We start from the raw sequence: 26,495 nt of genomic DNA, 5'->3' as shown, positions 1-26,495 counted from the left end.
ATGATGTGATTCCATCTCTTAATGCTTGTTTCCCGAGCCCAGTACCAACAGTCCACCATGGCAAGCTGTCCTCTGAATTCCACAAGTAATGTTTTTGTTTCTTTCCATGGCACACAGTAGGGCAGGCACCATGGATTTCTGTTCAGATTTGGAGCTTATGAGATATGAGCATGACATGGCTGATCATGCAGTAACACTGACCACACAGCATAGAACAGTACTGGATCCATCCTTTCTGGCAGAGATGGTGGAAGCACAGTAAACAGAGGCCATTGAAAAATAGCACAAAATGAGGTCAGAAGCCCATAGACTGATAGGACAAAAAAAACTGCATCATGGGAGGTTGGGCCTGCACTCATGATGCACTGCGAACCACTACGCCTTCCCACAACTCCTAGAAGGTGACAAGTTGCACAATGGGATACCTACCCATAGTGCACTGCTTTTACTGTCGATGCTAGCATTCCAATTGTGGACACACTCCATCAACAGAAGAAATGTTGTGTGAACATGCACAAGCGACACAATCATAGTGGTTTATCATCAGCATAACTTTTGTAGACAAAACTCTGTAGTGTAGACACGGCCTAAATGTCAGGATAGTTAAACACTGGAATAAACTGCCTAGGGAGATTGTGGAATCTCCGTCATTGGAGGTTTTTAAGAGCAGGTTAGACAGTTACCTGTCAATGATGATCTAGATAAAATGTAGTCCTGCTTTGCATGCAGTGGACTGGACTGGAAGACCTCTCCAGTCCTACGATTCTATGATTATAATGCATCAGTGGTTGAATTCTGTTGAGATGCTTGATACCCACAATGGGCAAACCACAAAAGGTTATCATTGGGATAAAGATCAAAGCATGTGGCGCTGAAATTTTTCAGGGTATCTGAACTTATGTATGGCAAGAGCTCCCCACAACCTCATCCTCCCATCAGGCTTCATTTCCCACTACCTGCTTTATTGTCCTCTTGAAAGATAAGGTGTGTGGGATGGACAGGAGGCACACTTCATTTCTGCTGAAAGGAGGTCTCTTTGTGGGGTCAAGCTGGATCTTTGACCCTTTCTGGTGTTCTGCCTCAGGACCTGTTAACTCTGCGCAATATTTTAGCTAATAGGGTCAATCTGATGTGCTATTATTACTAACTAAAAATTCCTGATAGCTGCTCTGTGGGGAGCTTGCTCCTTCTATCATGCTGAAATATACAGGAGAAGCAACCTAAGGTTTAAGCACAATTTATGCCACCAAGTGCACTGCAGGATTGAAGTATCCTGAATGTCTTCTCCCTTTCTCAACCCACAATTGCCATTTATTTCATGGGAAGAGAAGTATCTTGTGAGCTCCAACACTTGCAAACCCATGATTTAATCCATGACACAAATCATGGGGAATTCTAGTGCCATTGACATTTTAAAATGGCATCAGTTTTTGGTGCCCTTTCCAGTGATGGGGTCAATGGATCCTGGCTACAGAAGATTCCAGGGATATTGGTTGATAGGAGGCTTTTAATCAAACTTTTTGGACCTTCTAAATGGTTCAGTTTAGAAGTGGAACAAGGGCATGTGACAGGAGGAGGTTACTTATTTAATTCCAGCTCGCTCATTCATCCTTACTTGATACACAATTCCACTGATTTGAAACAATCTCATTGTCTCAATCATGAAAATGGATCCTATGGAGCAGTTAATGTTTATAATCTCAATACTTAATACTTTGAATGGAAACAATTCCACTGAGATGTTCAACTGAACGGCTCCTTTAGGGTCATTATTGTTTATTGCCCAAATGTCTAACACTGATATTATATGCAAGTCATGGATCAAAATGACCTCTTTCCTTACGTTAGGTTAGCAAATTTTGTATTGCAGAAAATGACTAGCACTCACTTTCTCTCCTCCCCATGCAGACTCATGGGGCTTCAAGTTCATGGCCTGCCATAGACCAAATGGCATCCTAGGCGAGGACTGTCTCCGGCGTCCCTCCTCCCCATTTGTTAAACTTCTCCAGAAAGTCTGGAAAGTTCCACGAGATTATACAAAGGTCCAGAACATTCTAGGAGATTAGCGAAAAATGAATCCACATATGAATACTTGAAACATTTTATTTCAGACATTTTATTTTCCTGTTTGTCAATAACAACAAAAATAGCATCCTGAGCCTGGTGCCTCCCAAGCCCAGCAGCTCAAGTGGTCACCTGGATCACCTGCCCCTAAATCCAGCCCTGTTCAAGTCTGTTTCCAAAGTCCTCTTCAGTTTCAGCTATTCTAGCCATTTCCACTGCTGCTTTTCACTGCACCATTTGTATCTTTAATCTCATTATTCTCACACTGGTCCTTGCCCCATTCCGGGCCCCAAAGGACAGCCACCAAATTCTCTTGCCACCAAATCTTTATTCTAGTCCCACAAGTAATCCTACATCCTAGCTGATACTAGGGATGGATGAGAAAATGTGCTACCATAATGTGAGAGCTTTAGTGTAAAGAATTAAAAAAACAAAATAGACCCCATGTGGAATACATTTTGTTGTTTTAATTAAGTCTTCAGTAGACTATACCGACACACTATAAGACACTCTACATTCATGCTTAATTGCTTTAAAATATATTCTGTGTTTGGCCTTAAAATAAACAACCTTGTTTTCCCAGTGGATATTGGTTTCTGTAGATCTCTGAACTGCAGAATGGAAGTACCTTGATAGTGCAGTACAAGGGAGCCACCAATGTATCTTCCTGGACTGTACCTGGATTGTCGATTTTAATCTCTGGGACACTCCATCGCTCTCCTTTTATGAAGACTGGTGAATTAATCATCTGCATTTTTCCAAGCACACATGAACCTGCTTTTTGGAAGGGGTAGCAGGGGGGAAGAGGGGAGCTGGAGGGAGGCATTCCTTTCATCTGCATTACTTGTCTCTCTAGATCTGAGGAAAAGATTGTCATCTGTCAAGCACACAAATGTAAAATTATGGCTTTGCTGCAAACATCCACTAGGGAAAGACTTTCTTTTTATTTCCTCAGATTCAGTATGACAAAGAAATGGGGGATACGGAAAAACATTCACTAAATATGGGTCCTATGCAACTGAGCGCTCATCTGAACGGTCCTATTTTATGGAACAAACTCAGTTGTCTGAGACTGAAAGGGATAATACTCCAGCTCTTTCAAACAGCACCTAAATGAATACTAGGGTGAGCTCGACAGAAGAGAGAGACGCAATAGGCAGCCAGCAATGTGGATGTATTACCTCTTCTCACAATAGAATTTGGTCCTGCAGGTTAAAGCTGTGGTAGTTCTCAATGCAGCATGAGAGTGTGCTGGCCCTGCAGTTACTCCTTGTGCCATGCTGGACTCTGTGTAAACTGGCAATCAAGGCTTTCACATCAGCTAGACCCTTAATCTTTCACAACACAAAAAGAAAGTGACTAATCTGAAAAATGTCGACAGAACAGTTTCAAAGACTAAGGGGCACATCCTGTACAGTTCCTTTAGTAGGATGTGAGGAGTAGCATCATGTCTGAGAAGCTAAATATTCATTCTATATCAACCATTAAAAAAGAAAATATCTATTGTGTCTTTTTCTAAGTTAGTTTTAAAATTTTATAAGGCTAAATAAGGTGCTTGAAAAGGAGGAAATTGCTTCTACTGATAAGATTGAATAGCTAAGGGAAATAAACAACATGATTTTCTAACTATAAAACTGCTATCAGTTCTCATTATTTCTCATACTGGAAGCATTCTGTTTTAAAATTTTAAGTAGCTTCTTCTGTAAAATTTTACAATTTGGATACTGTATTTAGACATGGATTTCTTTTTTACTGGTCCTTATGCAGTGCAGAAGTAGAAGATTAGTTTGGAGCTCCACCTACAGGTGTTAAAAATAAGGCTTTATTTCTAAAATCTGATTAAAACCATCTAGCCAACATTGCTTCAGTAAGTGCTGCGAGACAACATTTTCAATCCTCCTCGGAATTAGCCATCCAATTATTTTCTCAGATTAAAGCAAGGACTAAACCCCTGGATAGACTTAGAGCTCAAGATTCATTCTTAAACTGTACACAAATAAATCGGACCAAATTCTGCTCAGTTACACTACTGTAAATCCTGACTAGCCTTGTTTACGTCACTGAAACTTCATTGAGTTACTGGGGATCTTTGCTGGTGTAAATGATACAGGAATCCAGACTGTAAACTCTGTGCTTACTTCTTATGGTCTCTGTCTCCTCAAATTGTCTACAAACAGACCTCTATCAAGTTATTCTCATCTTCAAGTTCCTGATATCACTAACCACTTGCCATAGATCTCATTGGATATATGAGCAGAAATACAGTTACCCTTCAAATGCAGAAGGGAGAGAATACTGGAAGATCCATCTCAGATGCTACCAGTGGCCAAACAGAGAAGACAATCAAAAGGTTTGAATATCAGATACTATACGACCACCTTATGGCACTTTCACACTGCCAGAACAGCATGAAGTGGGTGTAAACAGTCCCCTGAGAAGGGTACAGGGCATCCCTGGCTAATGCGTAACTGGTAGAAAAGCTCTTCACCAGCCCTGAACCTAAGCCCCAGCACAGGGTGCAGAGCATGGTGCACTGCACTACAGCTATATTCTGCTTCCCAGAATCCATAGGGACTAAGATAGGCAGAGTAAGTCAGAGAAATCTCCAAGCTGCTCTGACATACACCAGGAGCTGGGTGCAGCCTTGCACAGCTCCAGAATACAAAGAGCACAAAGTAGAATTAAAGCTACCTGTACTCCCACTCTCTCCCTCCTTGCCCCAAGCGCCGACACAGAGTATCTCCACAATGTTCGCCAATGTGTGGCCTGCAGAAGAGGATGGGAAATGGCAGCATGCTGGTCCAGCACACATGCTACAAAACAAGACCCTATCGGTTTGTCATTTGAAGAAACACTTAAGATATTTCATGTTTTGCTGACATTCCAGCAAGTGCTCATTCAGCATATATTCTTACTGCCAATGCAGCTAACTAACATCAGTTATCTGTTTCATCTCTGGTACCCGTTGCAGGCCCTCAATCTTCACACACCACTCAGGCCTTCGGCTGAGAGGCAACTAGTCTAATAGCCTTTTGTTACTTCCCAGGGTAACAAAATGTCCAGGTTGAGTCCTAAGTCCCAAAGAATCAACCTGTCCTCTTGACTCTGTGCTCAACCCTACCTTGGGGCTCCACACTGCCTTTCCTCAGCCCTGGTATCAAGCACGTCCTGCCTAAGTCTTTCTGAGGCCTCTAGCCTCTAAGGGTATGTCTACACTGCAGCTTGTAGCGAGCTTCCCAGCTTAGGTAAAAACACTCAAGCTAGTGCACCAAAAATAGCAGTGTGGATATTGCAGCCTTAGCTCTCAGGCTTAGGGGGTTGGGTGGGATTGAAAGCCCAAGCCACAACATCCACACTGCTATTTTTGGCGCTCTAGCTCAACCCCGCTAGTGCAAATCTGTCTATCTGGGCTGGAAATCTCACTCCCAGCAGCGATGTAGGCACATCCCAACAGTCTCTGGTGCTTCAGCCCCTCACAGAAGCCAGCCTACCTGTTAGCTCCTTGTGGCTCTCTCCCCCCCTTGACTGATGTCTCTCAGTATTTATAAGGCCCAGGTGTCTGTGGAGTTACCACCTGATCCTTTTAGTCTCTCCTTCTCATTCTGTCAAGTAACTGCCCAATGACCAACCAGAAGGCCCACTGACAACAATTCCGGGCCCCAGGACAGAACAGACTTCCCCCCAGCCCCCTCATCCTCCTGCAGCCCCACCCAGAGTCCACGCCCACTTTGCTCCAGGCCTTGCCCAAGCTCCACTCCCATATCCCACATCTTTCCCCCGCTTCTCAGTCCCCCTTCTCTCTTCCACACTTCCCCTTTCCCCCAGGTAGTGACCAACAACTGGGAGGGAGACTGTTTGTGGAGGGGGGGATGCAATGAGCAGTGATGGAGGGGCGAGCACGGGAGGAGAGAAGGGACACAAGCAGGAAGTGATGGCAGGGAGGCCAGGCAGGGAGGCCAAGCAGGGAGCCGAGGGAAGGACTGACATGGATAGCAGCAAGTGGTGGAGCCGGGCAGAGCAGATAGAAGAGGCCTGAGCCCTTTTAAATTGCCGGGCCCCTGGGCAGTTGCCCCCTTTGCCCCTCCTCCCCCCATTGGTGGGCCTGCCACCTAGGTGAAGTGAATGTGCCTAACTGGACCCTTTCTTGCCATGATGAAGGCTTCACCCCATCACAGGGCTGTATGATAACTGACCATTAAACCCAAACAAAGAACTAATATTTTACAATTAGTATTTTACCCCATTAGATAATATACATGCACATTTGTGCCTGTACTACCTATAGATCTAGTAGTTGCTGTTGCTGTTATCCATTATGCAGCCTGTCTGATGGCACACTCGCTTTGGAATGTACTGACATCTGCCAGAAGCATGTCAGAGTCCACTAGCACCGTTGATTACTGAGTGGACTTGAACAGTTGGTGCAACTCTTCAATCTGTAGGACTACAGTTGTCATGAGCAACACATGGACATTGGCAAAGCTATTAACTCTCCTGACAGGTTGCTAATGAACTTCAATTTGACAGACACTAACACAGGACAGCTGTGGGGGGGGTGGATGATTTTTTTTATAACACTTAACAACAAGTAGCAAGATGGTATTTTCACGTTGTTGCCCCAGGGCTGGTTCAACAAAGCTGGGGCTCCCTGCCAAAGCCATTCTAGTGGGCAAGATACAACCGTGGAACCTATTTCCACTCCCCATGCATTGGCCTCAATCTGTTGTGCCCGTGTAGCTGGGAGGTTTGTACACATATGCAATATGGCCAGGCGATAAGAAACATATGTCTTGCTACTTCCTTTCTTTCTCTTTGTAGTTTTGTTGTGCCCATATTTCATAGATTTTAAGACCAGAAGGGATGAGTATGATCATCTGCCTGAACCTTGCTTTATTTATGTTGTCAGGGCATAGTTTTATAGAGGTTGGTTTATTATTGGGGTTGAAGTGAGGGGGAGAGGACTGGTGGTAAAAGAGGGCAACACAAGATGGAGTGCAGTAGAGAGGAGAAAGATAAGATACTTAGCGGGTAAGGAGAATGAAGCTGAACTGCTGAGGGGTTGCATTAGTAGCAACGGTGGGATGGAGGACAACAGCAATGTTGACTTGATATTAATTCCTGCTTTAACCCTGCCTCTCCCCCTTTTCCCTGAATTTTATCTTTGTTCTCTGTTTTTCATCTGCAATAGCTTCATTTAGGACCTTTCTTGGCAGCTGTTAGACTGAAGACCGAGTTTTGAAAATGAATTAGTTCCAGCAACAAGATAATAAATTTCAGTATCAGTTAGCCCCATGATTTACCTTCCCTGTGAAAACTGCACAAGGAACCCCACATTTCATGTACATAATTAAGTGGTCTTGTCTTGGTTTTACTGTGTTCTTTAGACTTCTTCATACATATTATGGAAAATACCTTCTGAAAAGAGCAGGGGCTGAGGTGGTAGTCTCGGATGGTGGGTAAGGTGGTAGAAGATGGTAATTTGAGGAAACTGATGAGGTTTGAGAAATGACCACTATATTTAATATCTTTGAAATTCTGGTAGTGCTACTTCAGAACGTTTACTACTGAAATGTTCTGCATTAATAAAGAAACCTACTGTCCTGTGAATCACTGTCAAAAGCATGTTTTTGATAAATTGATTATTTTTTCATATCTGAAGACAATAGTCTTTCCCTCTACCTACTAGTGTATGAATCAGAGAGGGAGAAACAGTGCCCCTTGCTGGCTCAACAGGGATTGAATCTAGACTTGTGGGGGGAAAAACTGAGTTTTAGTTAAAGAATTAGGTCTATTTGCTCACAGGCGGTAGCATTTATAGGCTACTAATGGAAGAAAGAGAGCCATGCTAATGTTAGCAATGGTTATATGAATGCTTATATATTCTCTTTCTCCACATATTTGTATGTATAAGTGAGCTGTGTCTCCACCTTCCTCAAAACAAAAGCTCATTTGTTGTATAAAGATAAGCTTGGCCCTTATAATTGTTTTGTTTGGGTGCACAAGTGATCATGAGCAAAAATTGCAGCTAAATGATTTGCACACCTAAAATTCCACATGGACAAATTTCAGCTAGATTGAGGCTGTTTTAATCATTTGGCCCTCTAAACAAAGAAAAATAAAAAAATGCTTGAAGTAATTCTAAGTGGTTTCACATAAACAGCTTAAGTTACAAGCTGTTCTAAGAGTATTATTGTTTATTATTTACACAGCACCAAGAGTGAGCTAAATACTTTAAAATCATGTGAGAAAACAAGGTCTGGAAGACCCTAAAAATATAAATGATCAAAACAAAGGGTTCAGGTGCAAAAGAATTGAGTGACAATATTTGGTGCACAGATTTTGCAACTTTCTGAAGCACAGCATACAGCCTTCATATTCCCTAAGATTTCTTTTGTCTTTAGAAGGGAAATGATATACGCATTGATTTCCCAATGTCACATCTCTGAATTTAATTTTTCCTTAAGTTACAAGAGCACAACTCCCACCCACTTCAATGACGGGTGCATCTTTTGAACTGGGCAAGAAGTATGCCTCTCTGCATTTTCAAAATGGCAGGGTCCAGATCACAGCTGCCATGAGAGACTCAAGTCTAAAGAAAATCCTCCAAAAGTAAAGGCACTTTTAAGGGCATGACAGAGTGGAAAAGAGTGGATTAGTTCTCAAGTCATAAGGTTGCATTTTGGTACCTCTCCAGGCCCTATCTTGATCTACTGGAGTCCTCAATTGGGGTAGCCAAAGATTTCTTCTGGACACCTGTGTCATAGGGATGAAACTATAGTTTCTCAGGCAAGTAGCAACATTGTCTTATAGCTTCAAATTATTTAAACACTTGAGTCTGGCATGCTGACTAAATGTCCTGGAAGAAATGTGTGACAGAGAGGAGATCAAGGAGCCATGAGAAAACATAGTAAGTGCAAAGTGGAAACATTGAAATCAGAGGACAGAGAGAACAGTGCTTTTAAGATCAGGTCATGACAGTGACCAAAATGTTGAGTGGGAGAATAGAGTCAGAGTCATAATTAGAGAGGAATTGAGTCAGAGACCAAAGGAGTCGGAGGTGAAAATAGAATTTGTGGGAAGGGAAAATGACACAGTGAGAATAAGAAGACAGCTGTGTTCATTTGGAAGGCAGAGGAGGAGGAAGAATAGGCTGGAAGTGGCAAGAGGAAGAAATGAGGAGTCTGACACTGACATGGTCTACTGGGTGAGGGGTTTGGAAGGAGATTCTACCAAAAGAAGGCAAAGCCAAGGAGATGAAGGGAGATAGCAAAGTTTCAGTAAGGGCAAAGAGAACTGACAGACCACTAGAGATCACTTCTGGCGATATTAGAGATTGCACAGGCATTCCAGAGAGAACAAGAGAAAAGAAAGATGGCAGGACTGAGTATTGAGGACTGTGTTGAAATTTCAAGCTATCACTTTAAAATTGGAAGTGGGGGAGGTTTTCCTGGTTCTGCTTGCAAGCTAGAGGGCTCTGAGATCAGAGTCAGTCTGAAAGTTTCAGTCTAAAACCAGATGGGGTGAGTTGTGCCTCTCTGCCTTATGGAGCAGTCTGCTTTCTCTCTCTGGTTTTGGCTCCTGTGTGGTGTTAACCAGATTCTAAGAATAAAAGTAGTATTAACGTTGCAATCTTTCAGCAACAGTACCTGATGTTTTTATCTAACTTCTCTGCATGTATGCTGTAAACATAGCAAAGAGGAACAAGGTTAGAGGGGTGGAAGAACAGCAGCAATGACTATATTAAAGCAGATGTGGCCTGCTGGAAAGAGATAGATTAAGTTGTGGAAATTAGAATTGGCCATGGATCATCTTTTATTTAAATTTTCTTTACAATGTTATTAAAATCAGACAGAATTCCTCTGTTTCAATGGTGCAGCCTCACTGAAGTCACCTTCTATTTTGTCAAGCTTTCATCTACTGATGTCACAATCACATTCTGTAGTTTCAGTCTACGAGGTGTATAAGCCCCACACAGATGAGGAAGGGACCAGAGACGCCCTGGACCACCCTATGACCATGTCAATCATGCATGATAGGCAGGAGGTCTTTAAAAGGAAGGGTACTGAAGTCAGCAATAGAGAAAAGAGCAGGATTACCTTAAACAGTAGACTGCAGGAGCAACTCCTGTAGATGTGGAGGGAGCTAATGGGCAGGAGACCTTCACCTGACCCTGGAAACCATGCCCCCTCACCTCTGCTGGACATGGTCCCAGTGGCTGGACCATTCAAAAGAGAGCAGTGCAGCTCAGTGAAGGCTGACAGAGAAGGAGAACAGTTGGGTACTGCAGCCTTGTGCCAGGAAGTTACCAGCATGCCAACTTGCTGGAAGCCCATCAAGCACAGAAGTTGAGGGCGATGACTCGCTATTGTCAACAGGAGAGACTTTAGAGAGAGTACAGCAGACTCCCAGGGTAAGACAGACAGGTTGAGCATGCCACAGAGATTTCCCCATACCCATTGAGCTATGGCTAGATGGCTGGCAGCACTCACCACCCTCTCCCCCTTTGCTGACATCACAGGAAGGGAATAGCCCTGCAGGTGTGAGGTTTTGTGAGTTTCATTTCGATACCCATCGCCAGAGACACTTAAGGCAGCCCATAAAGGGGAAGAGCCTCTCTGCGAACAGTAGAGAAGGGTCATGACCCCCCAATGCAGATAACTTGGTGTGGTCAGGCTCCCTCATCCACTAAGGAATGAACCACCTAGAACTCTATCACAGCGATATAATGAATTAAGAGTTTCTTTTCTCCAACTTTTGCACTTTCTGTTCAACTTTTAATACAGAATGGGGCTGGCTTGTTTTATTTTTTAGTTTGTCTTCCCAATTAACTGTAAGAATTGCTTTCTAAGTTACTGCATGTGCACCTCACTAACAGAAATTGAATAACTATTATATTTAGCCAACTTGCTGAGGAACATTGGTCTACTGGAATCAAGTTTGTTTCTTTCATTGGCTTGAATGCACTCTTCCCTCTCAAATTCCATTCAGTGTGATGTTTGCTTCAGAGAAGGATTTAATGTTCTACAAACACAATAAAAGGTCTAGGTAGTGCTTTAAGGTGCACTGACTTCTTAACTGTCTGCTCTGCAAGCTAGAATTATGGAAGGCATTTAGTTCCATACTTGTCTTGGGCATCATAAATATTCAGCTTTGCTATTGCTACTATGACTCATTTGCTTGCTATGCTGATAAGTCCCAACACAGTGAAAGAAGCTTATGGTTGCCTCCCTGGCTTAGTCAGGGGCAATATCTCTACACAAGTTAAAAAGCTAATTATTATGGCTTAGCAAGATATAAAAAATTCTGGCGCAAAACTATGATGTTTAGACACACTGAATTCATTTCTCTATGATTTCATTTCATATTAAAATGTTTATTATTATTTACATTTGCTGGGGAATTACATGCTTGTTCTTTCTTTTCATGTATGGTCTTTTGGTGATAATTCCTTAACATTGGCATTCCTTCTATCATATTAAACTAATCCCAATGCCCTGCCACCTCTAGAATCATCAAGCAGCAGCTTTTTGTTAAAATAGCTTTTATTGCACACATGAACATTTTCTTTTGAAATCAGTGCAGGATATTCCAACCTGCTGTGCTTCATTATAGAATCCAATGTTATCATTAAAACAAACCAGAAAACAGGTTGCTTTTTCATCTGTGCAGAAGTTTTCATCAAAAACTGCAAAAAAATTTAGGGAAAATCACTCTGTGTACGACTCTCCCCTCTATTTGAAAATTTCTAATCACACTGTAAACTGATCCTACACCACTTGTGTAACACTTGAAGAGTGCATTATCTTTGTAAGGCTTGAAACCCTGTAACATACCGCTATAAATAACAAAACTGTAGCAAATCCCTACAGCCTGAACTGAATAATGTAGCATATCTTGCCAAAGTGTAAACTACTCCATCTGGGCAGAGCAATCCAATCCAGCTGGGTTTACCAGATGTTCGCTGCTGGATTCACAGAAAGCAATACCACCTTCTATACATCGGTCAAAGCCAACAGCAGACACTTCCCTTCCTATACTCCCCAACCCTTTTTAATGCAACGTGGAAATTAACCATAATCCTTACACACAACAAAGCTGCTCCTCTATGAAAGTTAAAAAAAAATGTCCTAATGGCAGGTATACAGTACAAATCTATCTTGAATGACAGCCAGATGTGTCAAACAGATGATCACTGAATTTCAGAGAGGAAGGTACTGCCAGTTGAGAATGGGAAGGGAAAGAGAACAGCAGGATTTACAGATCCTGCACCAAAATACTATAAGCCCATAGTGCACTGATACTCCAGTAATGCAGGAGCCTCCAAAAAGCTTGTTCCAACACAGTTTTATTCTTTTACATACATATTCACTTAACATGCTGTCACTCAACTCCCACACACGTAACAAAGAGGTGAGGAACTTTCTGCTGGTCATTTGTATTATGTAGAAGTGCTTGCCAGCGCACTTATTACAATAGTGAGAGATTTTTGTCTGGATATCCTCAGAAATGGCAGATATGCCTTTAAAACAATAACCAGGAAGACAGTGCTAGAGAAACCAGTTTGCTTCATAGTTTTCCCTGGATAAGGATTGATAGGATGGTCTTTGAATGGTGTACCTAAGTAGTATAGATGATTCAACTGTAAAAGCTTCAATAGACACTGTCTTCTTAAATGGCATTAACCCTTCATAAACTGTTTATAAATGTACCTTTACTAAGCAGCATGACCCCACCGCAATGTGATGGCTCATCAGGGCTAGCAGGAGTGCAGACTGTCATCAGCAGGCATGAATCTGAATAGAAACAGCAATCAGACATAAGGAAACATTTCTGCACCAGTGTTACTAACACTAGATTAAATTATCTGCACAGAACACTAGCTCATTTTTGCAAAGTTTTGATGCTTGAACCCAAAGTGACATTCAATTGACTTTGTGATTTAAAGCAATATTTCCCACACATCTACTCCATGAGTTATCCATCTTTTCTTAATAAGATGCACAATCTAAGTGTTGTCTTAGCTCCCCAGATGCTTTTAGGTGGTTGAGACACACTGCACCGCCATATGCACCTTTATGGTGTAATTGTGTATCATTCATGTTCACCCTTATAGTGTAATTGTGTACTGTTTAATGCAAAGTACATCATGTGAGATCTTTTGGCATGCTCATGGCATAATGAACATTATTGTTATATTAATATGTTTGTTGCAATGTCATGTATATGGTTATGAGGCTTCACTATCTGATATTCCCAAGTATAGGTCTCATGGCTTGAGACAGATCTAGGCAGAACTCTACAGAGCAGAGAGGCCATTTACACCTCACTAAGGCAAATATAAACCAAACCCAGCTCTTCCAGGAACAAAAGGACTAGCCGGAGAATCAACAAACGAACCATGCACAGACACTGTTTGTCACCTGACCCTGAAATGGCAGGGTGAGGCCCAAGAGGGAGGCCAAAGAACATGTTGAAAAGGGGAGACATTTTGCTGTTCTTGCTTTCTCTCTTCCACTCCATGTACTAATACCACCAAGCAACTGAACTGTTGACCCAGGGGAGAGCCTTGCTGGAGGCAGACCAGCCAGCCTGTGGTGAGAATCATCTAAGACTATAAGGTTGCTGAAAGCGTTAAGACTCCATTTGAAGCGACAAAGCTGGAGCATATCAATTTCTTTGATAACTTGACGAACCAAGGAGCCTGCAGTGTGCAGTGGGCAGCACTAAACATTGTAAGACGGCAGTTACTAGGGCTGCATCTGGGACTGGAGGTGTTGACGGGGGTCATACCAGTGCATAATCCCAAGTGTGGTTGGCTAAAAAGCACTCACTCAGTTATTTGAGAGCAGCTTGCTTGCTGTAGGCTGTGCCTAGGCTGACCCAGGAGTGGGGGTTCACACAGCAGGGCAGAGTAAAACAGGCTCCAAAAGTGAATGATTGGGGTGATGCAGCGATTCACCAGTCCAGGTTGCAGAGGGGATCGTCACAGTGGTCAAGTGAGATCAATAAACTCTCAAGGTTTTTCTTAACATCTACTTTGGACATTTGTTCTCACATGCAGACACCTCACCATAGCTACCCTTGCCTTCACCATCTGCAGACCTGATTACTGTGATGTGCTTTACCTGGGGCAACACTTGACAACCACTCAGAAGCTTCAAGTAGTGCAGTATAAGACTGACCACTAACATATCATATCTTCTTCATAGTCTGCACTGACTGCCAAAGAGTTGGTTTTGACCTATGAAAATCTTTACTGACTGGATTGGGGTTATATTGGCAACTACCTCACTCCTATTCTGAGCAAACACTTGCAGAGAACAGCTGATGTTCTCAAGCGAACTGACTCTATATATACACATGTTTGAGGGCTAATGGCAGAGCATTTTCTCTGAGGGACCCTTGATTCTGGAATTCATTCCTCACCTCTGGCCAAAAAGAGAATGACTATTGCTCCTGACACTTGCCATAACAGTAAAGATTTACACTGGTATTCATAATTAAAACTCCTCTTCCAGCCGATTGTGCTCAGTGTGTTGTGCATTGAATAGATGATATCTATCAACCCCGCACTGGCAAGGAAAGGGTTAAGGAGCTTCTCTGGATGCAAGACGACATGCCCCCTTGCCTGTGCTGAGCATGCTGCCAGTGGCGGGACCATTCAGAAGAGACCAGCTCAGCTGAGTTTGGATTGACAGAGGAAGGGAGCAGTTGGGTGCAGCAGCCTCTTACCAGGAAGCCACCAGGATGTCAAGCCACTGGAAGCCCATCAACCATGGAAGTGAGGGTGATGACTTACTGTTACCAATGAAAGAGAATCTGGAGACGGAGCAGAGGGGAACACAGGAGGGACCCCAAATCCAACCCATGAGGATGTCAGAGAGACCAGCACAAGTGTAGGAAGTGACCCATGGAATACATTTAGGGGTATCAGCCCTAGGCCCTGTACAAGGACTACTATTTCAAAGGGCCCTGGTTTGGAACCTGCTGGAGTAGAGTGGTCCCATGTTTCCCTACCCCCCTTCACCCCACCACTTCCCCAAGCTATAGCCACTAGGCAATGTGGCCTTTGGACTCTTGCCAGTGGACGACACTATCCTGAGCTATAGTCGCTAAGCAAGATGGCCTTTGTCCTGGGTTCCCAAACTGTAACTGCCACGTAAATCGACCCTTGGACTCCCGCCATTGGGTGTTACACCCTGGAGTTTCAGCATTAGCACACTTAGCACTCAGAACATACAGTCAATCCCCAATATGTTCTCTCTCTCAAAAGTGGCTGCATTTCAGCATTAATATGCATATGTAAGTTGTAATGGGCTTTTGGATCCTTTAGATTGAATGTTTCTATATAAATGAAAAATATTTTTAATGAAAACATTAGTATCTGCTGAAATCAAAACAAAATATAGTGGTCTATATTAAGCCCACTAGTGAAAGGCATTCGCTGTAAGGCAGGAATGAGATGGAAAAATAATCCTCACAGCACACAAGTTATTTGTTTCTATGTAGGAATTAAACCCTCCAAAGGTCAATAATTTTAGGAACAGACTTCTGGACCATTTAGTCTGGTATCCTGTATCTGATAGCAACCACCAGCAGATGCTTCAGGGGAAGGTGCAGAAACCCCACAGTAGGCAGGGGTAGGATAATCGACTCCTTGGGAAGTTTCCTGCTAACCCCTAATAGATAGAGATTCACTTAAGCCTTGAAGCACGGTGTTTTTATCCCATCTAATTTTTTTTTTTTTTTTAAAGTATTTATGACAAATCTGGATATTCTTATTATCCACATAAATATCCAATCCCTCTTTGAATCTTTCTATGTTCTTAGCTTCAAGGCCATTCCATGGCAATGAGTTCCACAGTGCTATTACAAATTGTGTGGAAAAAAAGTATTTCCTTTTATCAATTTTTAATTGGCTACATTGAAGTATTATTGAACGTTCCCTGGTTGCAGTGAAAAAAGGGACATTCTGCTCTCTTTTCTGCACCATTCATTATATATATTTTACCATGTTCCCTCTTATTTGTCTGGTTTCTAAAGGAAACAACCCCAATTTTTTCAATCTCTTTTCCCATGACAGCATTTCCAGGGCCTTGATCATTCTTGTCACTCACTCTAATTCTTCAATAATCTTTCTGGGATGGTGGAACCGGTCCTATACACAGCATTCCAGATGAGGCCGACAAACTGATTTATATAACATTGTATTTTCTCTATTATTATTTATCCAATTCCTTATATGTCCTGGTATTTTTGTTTGCTTTGTTTTTTGACTCTTGCTCCACATTGAGCAGAAGTCTTCAGTGAGTTGTCCATAGTGAAGGTCAGGTCCCTTTCCTGAGTTATTACTGTTAATTTAGAACATGCTAAGGTATGTGAGTAGTTCAGATTGTTCTTTCTATTGTACATTACTTTGCATTTATCGACATTTTGAGTTAACACTCCTGTGGCGCATATGCGTAATGACAAGGTAGAGAGCATCATTACATGACCTGTCTGAGCATGGCAACAACTTGGTAAGTACACATTTATTTTAATTATGAGGTAGCTGCATATAGACATCGGAATATTTCACATGCTAAATTGCACTAAATTATCCTATGATTACACAGGTAAATTGACATCTGCAAGATTCTCAGAATGCTGGGCAAGCCCAGTGGCAACATATTGTAAAAATTGTCATTTTAGCAGCATGCAACATACTCCTACCACACCGCTATTCATTTATTGCTCCTGATTAAGATGGCAGTATTCTTATTCAGTGCAATACATTTTTATATCTGTCAACAGTGCGGTATTGTCACCTCCTATTTACACCCTTGAATATACACAGTGGAATTGTAATTTCATGTAATTATACCCTAAAGCAAAACTATTCAACTGAACTTTTTCTTCCACATTCTTGCTCAGAGATTCCACTTCCCTAATCACTTCTCTGATCTCTCCAAGTCCCCTTTTTTATTAATTTCTTTTATAAATTATTATATCTGTTATGTAATTTTACATACAATTTCATCCATTCTTTCTATAAACAGATAATGACAAGTCTAATTTCAAGATACTTTGTAACAATACTTTGTACTTACGTAGAGTCTTTCATTCAAGAATTTCAAAAATCTTGGAGGTGGATAACTATAAGTATGCTCATTTTACTGATGGGTAAATTGAAGGCTCCAATCTTGCATGAGGATCCACATGAGGATCTCAGCCCCTGAGCAGAATGGGGTTCTGCATGTGGTCAGGCTCCAAACCACATGGGGTGATTGAAGACACAGATGACATGTGTCTATGGAGACAAGGGAAGAGATCTTTTGCTTTTCAAATATCTCAGCCCTCATTATTTTAAAATTTTATTTATATTAAAAAATTCCTTGGAAAGTAGTCTCTCCCCCAAAAAGCTTTCAGTCTCAGGCCCTGATCCTGCAATTTACACATATACTTAACTTTACGCACTGTGTGTCAGCCCATTGCCAGATCAAGGTCTAAGACTTCTGTTCAGCAATACACTGCACATGGGGGCACCACTCCACCCCTGCAGAACCTATTGAAGTCAGTGGGACTGTACAAGCACAGGGGTCTAATCACATACATCTATTTTCAGAATCCAGCCTTAAATAGACAAGACAAAGGGTGAGATAAAGAAATGAATGAAAGAGACAACCTTTCAAACGCTTTCTGTGTAGCTCTAGAGCTCGTCTCTTTCATCAACTGAAGTTGGTCCAATAAAAGATATTCCTGTGCCCACTTCATGTCTGTAATCCTGGGCCAACATGGCTACAATAACATTGCAATAACTAGGTATACAGGCATTCATTTTCTCTCTATTTCTATTGCTCCAGCTTTAGAATGGTCAAGAAGACACCAACATTTGGTTAAATCTTCTTTGTGGGACAAGTAAGTAGGTGCAGAACCTAGTTAATTTTATTCACAATCAATACCTAGTTCCTGTTTAACTTGGAACCAAAGATGCATAACACAGCGAGAAAAGTAGCAAGGCATTTACACAGATAGTCCCACTTCAGGACTCAGCCAAACAAAGTTCTGTGTTCAAGATCTCCAGGGAAACTGGCGCCTAGAGTGCTGCTTCTGAAGACACTGTTCATGACTGCTATGTGTGATTGTGTCTCAATCCACTCTCAACAGCCTGCAAATCCTTTTGTGCTTGGTCAGCCAGTTAAAATCATTTCAGTGGATGGGGATGTGCCTGTCTCTCAAATTTTTGCAATCGGTACCCCTAAGATTGTTTCTATTTGTAAACTATTCTTAATCCTGCAACCAATGCTCCCAATTCCACGCTCTCCTATCAAGGACTGTTACTAGAACAGGTCGAAAACTTTCAGACTGCAACATTTTTCAAAGTAAAGAGGGGGACAAATTTTTCATGCACAAAAAAATTAAAAGTTTCCCAACTTTTAAACTAGCTCCAACCATTACTTCTCTTGCAGCATTTGGAGGGCAGAAAGGTATCTATCTATTACACTATTAAGTTTGCTGAAGAATACCAGAGTGAACAACTCCCTCCCACTTGCTCCTGAAGACCATGCAAGCTAGCCATCCCTATGGTATAACAGTAGATGATCCCAGGGGACCCTTGCTAATATTGGAGGAGTTCAGAGAGCTGCTGTTTTCCTCTGGGCTGGCAAAATTAGTGGTTTTTCTTATTGCACTATTTTCCATTTCATTTGAAAAACATGTTTGTTTTTAGTAATTCCCTCACTCTATTACAATACATGTTGCAGGTCTGAGAGGAAAGGTACAGGGCATGCTATATCTACAGGAGATGTTGTCAGCTACAGGTTTTGAGATAGGTTGTAAGAGTGGGAAAATATGATAAGAGCACACAGCTGTCCAAAAAAGCCCATTCTTAGTAAACTGTGTCCTCCTTTTTTTACCAAAATGTGTCCGTTGTAGCAAGCTGACAGTAGTAATTTCCATATTGACAGTTTACAAGATCATTATTTGTGTACTCATCTGTTCTTTGCAAAAGAGATGTTCTGGTCATTTTGAATTGTCATCCCATTGACATATGCAGAATCTTTATAAAGAAAATCTTGGAGGCAGCTCTTGTTCCACAGCCCTGCCACTTTGTGTGGATGTCTTCTCAGATATCACAAGCTAAGCTAGGCAGAGCCAGATCAGTGCTTGGATGAGAAACTTCCCAAATACAAGGAGCCATTTATTCCATAGGCATTGCAGCACTCTTTCCTCTGAGTCAGTCTTGAGCCAATGCGCTGGAAAGGCCGTGCTTCTGTTTGTATATTTTAAATGCTAACTCTTCAAAATTCGATGAAATTGAGAAATGAAAACTTTAGCCTGACTACCACAAGTTTTCTGTCCGACAGCTCTATTAGAGTGTGGGAGTCCCATTTCTTGGGATATTGAGAACTGCAGTGGACAAACAACCAGAAAAATGTAGTGCCGGGAACAACCTTGTCTTCACAAGAGAACACCTAGTAAGGTCTCTTCTGTTCTGTGAACACACACTATGACTTTGAGGAAGTGAAGAAAGAACAAAATACGTCTCTTTTCCTGAATAAAGGCAGTCTTCAGTGGAACTGTCTATGCTCATACTTGACAAAAAGTTTCATTTTTTGAATTGTTGACTAGCTATCAGTTAAGAAGATTCCAGTAAATAGCAAAATGACCTGACAGTCTTTGTCTCGTTTGCTACGTCTCTGTATTGGCCAACACACTGAAAAACAATATGTGCTACTATATTTCTGGCCTGTCAATTTGCCTTATTCATGATATGTTCCTACGTTCATTTTTGTCCTTCACCTTGAGCAGCAATGAGACATATTAATATTTGATTACTTAATGGACATTTAGCATTTACAGTTTTTAGTGCAACATATTATTTTAATAGACCATTCTGCCAGCTAATTCTAAAATATCATTAACCTTAGTGTTACATTTCTGTGAATTTATTCCAAAGGGAGTGAAGTCTCAATTTCTGTGTATTGGGGAGGATTATTCTGTTATTTTTGACTTTGGTAAATGGAGCTCATTTAATACAATCTATCCATACTGGTGTGTATAGAGAACTAGATAATGGCTTACCTCTTATTCTATACTGCTGTTGAATTTAACACAAGCATCAGCAGATTGAAGAATATATGCATTTGTATGTAATAGATTTAAATTATAAAGGTCTTTATCTTCCTGAATACACATATTTTACCTCTGAGACATGGCTGAATTTAAATATTGTTCATTCCAAACAAATTACTCAGAACTACATCCACCAGAAAGATGCCACCTTTAAAAAAATAAAATTCCACCAGGACAGCTGTAGCATAACAACCCAGTCTGTAACCACTGTATTTAGTGCTCTAATCATGACAGATGTATGCCCAATTTGTAATAAATAATTTTTATTTAACACCACGTTTCTTTGGCATAATTTAAACAAAAGTGATATTCATCGGCATTAATAATTAAACAGTCAGCCTTCCTGTGAGCATGGGGAATACTATTCGCCCTTTATGGGCAATGTGCATTATGTCATTTTTGCAGTCTCATAGGAGGTTCATGGACTTTGCTCCACACCATGCTTTTTCTTTTTTTAAACCTGATTTCTTTCACAAACTCCTGTGCCAGTGAGAAACTAGTAGTGTGCCCTGACCTTGCACAGCATCCTGAGCTCGATAGCTTTTGGTGATAAGATGCAGTAGGCTTCAGCAGACGGGGAAAAACTGTTTTATAAAGAGGAGAAGAAAGGATAATTTTGTGATTAATGCCCAGGACTGGGAATCAGTAGCATTGAGTCCTATTCCCTGCTCCACCATAGACATACCCTGTGATTTGACCAAATGACGACCTCTCTGCCTCTCAATTCCTTATCTGTAAAATTCAAACAAAAACAATCTTGGTCCCATTAAAGTCAGTGGCAAAACTCCCACTGAGTTCAACAGCGCCAGGATTTCACCCAGCGATAATGTTTACCATCCGTTTTTAAATTAAAAATTACTATGTACAGGTGGTGTTAAGTATTACTAATTGTATTATGGTCTTGTTATCTAATGAATTGGAGTGTTCCCCATGAGTAATTACCCTCAAACTCATTTTGACCTGCAGCACAGGATTATGAGAGCAGTCCACTTCCTCTCCCCTGCCGTTGCTATATACTAAAAGGTCTACTGTTGAACATAATTACATTAAAAAGGTACAGTATGAAGAATTGAATCTTGTGACGTTCTGTTCCGGCAAGCCCATGTTACCTCTGTGCCTCAGCAAGAGTGAGCTTTGCTAGAGATTAGACAGTATCCTCAGCTCCCTGCCACACCCATATGTCTCCCTGACCAGCAAACTCCTCAAGGCTCTAAATCTAAATCTTGCCTTGCAGGTAACAATCAGCGAATCCAAGTTCTTCAGAGACATCTCTCTGCAGCAACCCGTCCCTATCACTGTGGCACTCGTAGAAATTATTCAATTCACTACTTCCAAAGAGACAGAGTAAACATCGGCCTGATTGGTTAGCTGAAAACTCACACTTCACTTTAATTTGTGATAAAACAAGAATAAGTTTCTAAATAAAGAACCGCAATTTTTGTGATACTAAGCAAGAGAAAAAAAGAGACAGGAAAGTTACAAATGAAACACACTTGCTAGTGACTAAAACTTAATTTTAGCAAGTTACAGTCTTTGTCTAAGTAGTTTGTTTGTTTTTTACATCAAGTTCCAAGCATCTGTAGCCCACCAGGCCAGGGAATCCAACCTTCACAAGCTCAAAGGGTGCTGCACCCAATGTCTCCTCAAATGACGGATAACCAAATATCTTTTTGCTCCTTCTTATATCATCCAAAGTCCATTGTCTCTGCCTCAAGAGCTAGAAGCTTCCTGAGGTGCAGACTCTGTTCCCCGCTATACTCAATAAATTGTCTCCTCTGCTGCTTGTTAGCTTTATGTACCTTCTGTGTAAATGTACTTTCATTGTCCTCTGCCTATATTCAAGCCATCCAGACAGGTACATCAGGCAAATCTACATTTCTTTGTCTAGGTTTGGTAAAGCTGGTTTTATGCTCTGCCTCCCAAACACATTTTAAGAACACATTTCCAGGACACATCTATTACTTTTTGTACACAACCCATACAGACATCACACAATGATTTTCAGGACCAGTGTGTCACCAGTTTACATAGGATACCTTACATGGCACCTTTTAGATACATATTATGACAACAGTGTGTTGGGTATAGTGGATGTGTCAGGCCTGATATGAGTTACAATATGCCAGACCCTCTGCCAGATGGCATTGAGGGGCTCTTAGGGTCATAAGCCTCCCTCTCTCCTATGATCAAAAGAAAAAAAGTTTTCACATGCCAGTATATGAAAAGTCCACTGAAATGTTCAGACAGTCTAACTGAGACAAGTTAAGAGGGCAGTGCTACGGTATTATATACACTTTGCACACTCTTTGTAATGAGGAATGTGAATTCATTGTGCACTCAGATGCCTAGCAAAAATCACATAAATATTAATACAGAATGAACAAGTAAAATAATGATTACAGCCCATGAACTGTTAGCCTGATTTGACTATGCAAATAATATTATTTAGAATGTAATCTTTCTGGGGCAGGGATTGTCTTCCTAAATGTCTGAACTGTTCCTAGGACACATTTTGGACACTAATGGAAAACAACCAGAACAACCACCATTATTTTCAGAAGAGTGCTAAGTGCAGTACAAACACAAAGTAAGGCCTAAACAGTTTACACGCTTCAACAACAACAAAAAGCACCTCATCCACTCCCTTTGAGGTCAGTAAAAACTGAGGGAGCTTAGCAACTTAGGGACACTAAGTTTAGGGACACTAAAATGCTGAGCTTTGGTTTGGGCCCAACAGCAATCGGAGCTGGGGTGAATGAATATCACAAATTTATTGAAAATATTGAATTGTTTTCACTATACACTAGTTCTGGTGATGAATGTGGTCAAAGTGTATTCCACTTTCAAATTCAAATTAATTTTTTGAATAAATGTCTGGACTATTCACTCAGCTATTATACCCACATTATAACACATTTACCGGGGGTGGGGGTAGATGCTTAGTTTTAAGCATGTGTCGATGTTATAAGCACGTGCTATAAGTAACTTTCTGAACAGGAATGCTTTCCTGAATTAGTGCCATAGTAAACAAAGAAGAAAAAATAGGCTTAAATCAATATGGATTTTCATTTGCAATCAGTGAAGAGATTTCAAGCTCAGAATAACGTGATCTACTATCTTAATACTGGTAATGGGACAAGAAGTAGGGAGTGATTCTATGACAATGCTGCATGTAATAGATTCCCTGATCCCCTCTGTGTCCCACTAATGCGGGGTCAGGCAGATTCAACTGTAATATAAAGTTTTCTTTATTGGGAATGAGTTTCTAGCAATTTCATTCAGATTTTTCTCCCCTTAGTAGTTTCTAAACTAAGAAAAATTAGGAGACAGGAAGGTACACCAAAGGCTATAACTTTGGGATTGCCAGGGAATTAAATCTGTCATTGGAAACCACAGGTTTTAGATCACAAAGTAGGAGTGCTATGTGAGGGTTGTTGGTACACTTCCAAATTTCTGTGAATTATTTGTACAGCCTCTGGAGGCAAGTATCTTTTAAATAATCTTTTTTTACAGTCACATGGACGAATATACCTACATCCCTTCCCCAGGATCGGCTCTCTGATTGTTTCTTTACCTCGTGATAATTCTCATCTCATGATAGCGTAATCTCATTATATAGAATATATCATGGCTACAATATAATGGATGAGCTAAAGATTAGCACGGGTGAATCCTTGAACAGTATTTAAACACAGGACAAAGCATAGTATGTAATCTCTGAGCAGGATTTCATTAGGACCAATCAGATGCTTAAAATTAAGTATGTATTTAAATGCTTTGGTGGATTGGTGCCTGAATCAGTAATATCCCTTTAGTATTCTTTTAAATATTAGAGTGTGTGGCACTGTACCCAACAATGAAGTTGGAATAAATTCTTTTCCTCTTTTCTAATTTTAACAGAATTACGCCAGTTTATATTCAGACTTCTAATTTATGGTTTTTGCCTTCTTTACATTGCAAGTCTTGGCTAGCAGCGTAGAAAACAGTGCCATGTTGTTGTAGAGTTTTGATAAGACTGGCTGGCTTCCATAATGTTATCTTGTTAATCCAAGGTCATGTGCTTGTTCAGTCACTGTTAGTGTACTCAAGTGACCTAAAAATGTTACAAATCCTTCATTCTTGCATAACTTTCTATTTAAAATTGACAACTCCACACCGTCTTTCAGCATTCTACGTCCTACTAACAGCATTTATGGAAATCACATAGCTTTATGGAGTTGTATTTTGATGCATCTCTACTAAGCTAAATCATATACTAACAGAGCGTACCAGCTTCACTGCAAGCTAGGATATTCCATCCCTTTTCCATTAATCCTGTCTCTGGAAAGCCCCTAGGGAAATCCCAGTGGATGGCATGAGAATAGCATTTCCAGATTTACAAACAGTGCATGAGTGCAGTGAATAATTTTTGACTCCTGGTGCAGTTTTGACCTTAAAATTCTGCTCTTAACCTTTATTCTAGTGTTCTCTCTCTACTGTAATCCCAAACAGTGCTGCTTCTCTTTCAATCTTTCATACAATCTGCCATGAGTTCTCACAGTTTGTCTTTCTCATTCCAAACACAACCACAAGAACCCACTTCTCCTTCAAAGATTGTCTTGTCAAGTCTCTGACTTTCAGCTGTCTCAATGGTTAAAATTAATTATATGCTCTTGAGAGATGGTGACAAGGACTGGTCCTTGCCCTGTGTATATGAATGCATGGGTAACCCAGGAATAGAGCAATGACTAGGAGGAAAGAACAGCAACAGCACTCTTTTCTAATTCAGAAGGTAAAATATTTTGCAAACTCAAGGCCAGAAGGGAGCATCAGACAGGATGGGAGAGGGTTAGAAAAGTAGTGCTGGTTGCAGTGAGGGTGAGACAGAACAAGGAACTTAATATTTGAACATTTCAAAGTGGAAAAGAATATGCTTGAGCAATAAAAGTTTGCTAATTCAGTGACTGATGCCTGTTAATGAGGACATGCATTAACAGGCAAAGATTAAGACTGTTTTGATCTTGTGGTCTAATCTCCTAGAGGCAAACAATGCGATACATTTTTTGTCACGGGAATGGAGATCAGAACACCATTTTCCATGCTTAGTGAATTGGTTTCAAACACAGATGGCTTCTTGCTGTTTCAACTAAATAGTTACACATTTCATGTGTTTTGTTTCCCTTGGAGACTGTAGCAAAGAGACAGATATTTAAATCAGAAGGCTTTATCAAACCTCAAACTTTACATTTAATTATATTCTCAAACATCAAGCCATCTCAACAAATGATAAACTCCTGATGTGTGAGCTGGCCAATTTCTCCAGCTACCATATAGTAGTCTAGAGATTTGTAAGACTTAGTTTAAAATAGAAACACTTTCTCCCTGAGCCCCTGTTTGTTTACAACAGACAAGTAATTGTATTGTGGATTGCCTTGGTAGAGTTCAGAGATGTACTGCTATGTACTTGCTTAAATTAAGACACAAATCTACCGATGCTGCCCAGCTAGTATTCAACACTTTACCTATCATCAATCTGTGGAATAAATTCTGCAGCAACAGCACCTCCCTAGAAATGCTAGAGGGAAAACATAGGGCAAATTGAATTTCCTCCGAATTTCAGGCTCCAGTTGACAAGTTTTACAGTGTGTTAATTTAAAACACAGTGCCCCACTGAGTTTAGCTTTCCTTTGGCATATGAACCATCTTCCCCTTGATAACAAAAATTCTTAACCTGAAAATGTCTCATTTTTATTTTTCTTCACACACCTGCTTGATTTTATCATAGCTATCCAACAAGATTAAGGACATGCCAAGCGGGTTTTCTTTTTTGTGGCTGCTAACAGTCTCGTGATCATGGGACATACTAACCCACTTACTTAGTTAAAGAATATCAGGTTTAAAAGATAAATAAAACAGAATCTTGGGCTTAGAAACTTTTGAAGCACAGAGCCGAATACTCATCCCCATGTGACTTTGTGGAAGCTTGTGTAGCTGTTGCCTTTGTTTTCCCATTATGTAACTGCTCTCTATTTAGTCTACAGGGGAACCACTCAGTGTCTACAAATGGCAGCCTTATTAATGTTGAGGTGGAAATGCAAATGTCTGAAATCTGTTAAAAGGTCCCAGAGGGGTAGCCATGTTAGTCTGTATACAGCAAAAACAATGAGAGTCCTGTAAAAAGGTTTTTTCCTCTCCATTTTCTCAAATGGTTTAAGATCAGAATAAAACGCCATTGAAAGTGAAATGCCCTGGCTACTGAAATGCCAAAATACTCAGTGTATTTTATGCAGGACTCAATTAGGGGGTTTCATCTTGAGATTTCCTGGTCAGATACTGTC

At 40.9% G+C, this 26,495-nt stretch overlaps 1 protein-coding gene across 1 annotated transcript in view; it reads right to left on the bottom strand.

Annotated features, from left to right (window-relative positions):
* Positions 1-11,435: 11,435 nt before the first annotated feature.
* LOC137167713 (uncharacterized) overlaps positions 11,436-26,495 on the bottom strand; it is a 60,744-nt gene continuing 45,684 nt past the window's right edge. The window contains exons 4-5 of the mRNA XM_067569984.1: positions 12,774-12,857; positions 11,436-11,749 (exon numbers count right to left, since the gene is read on the bottom strand). Coding sequence (XP_067426085.1) covers positions 11,607-11,749; positions 12,774-12,857 — 227 coding nt within the window. The 3' untranslated portion in view covers positions 11,436-11,606. The remainder of the gene's footprint in view (positions 11,750-12,773; positions 12,858-26,495) is intronic.

The sequence above is a fragment of the Emydura macquarii genome, unplaced genomic scaffold, assembly GCF_026122565.2.
Source record: "Emydura macquarii macquarii isolate MOO-44397 ecotype Brisbane River unplaced genomic scaffold, CSIRO-AGI_Emac_v2 contig_2975, whole genome shotgun sequence".
NCBI classification, from domain to species: domain Eukaryota; kingdom Metazoa; phylum Chordata; order Testudines; family Chelidae; genus Emydura; species Emydura macquarii.
The sequence above is the reverse complement of the archived record's forward strand: the minus strand, read 5'-3'. Positions and strand labels throughout refer to the sequence as shown.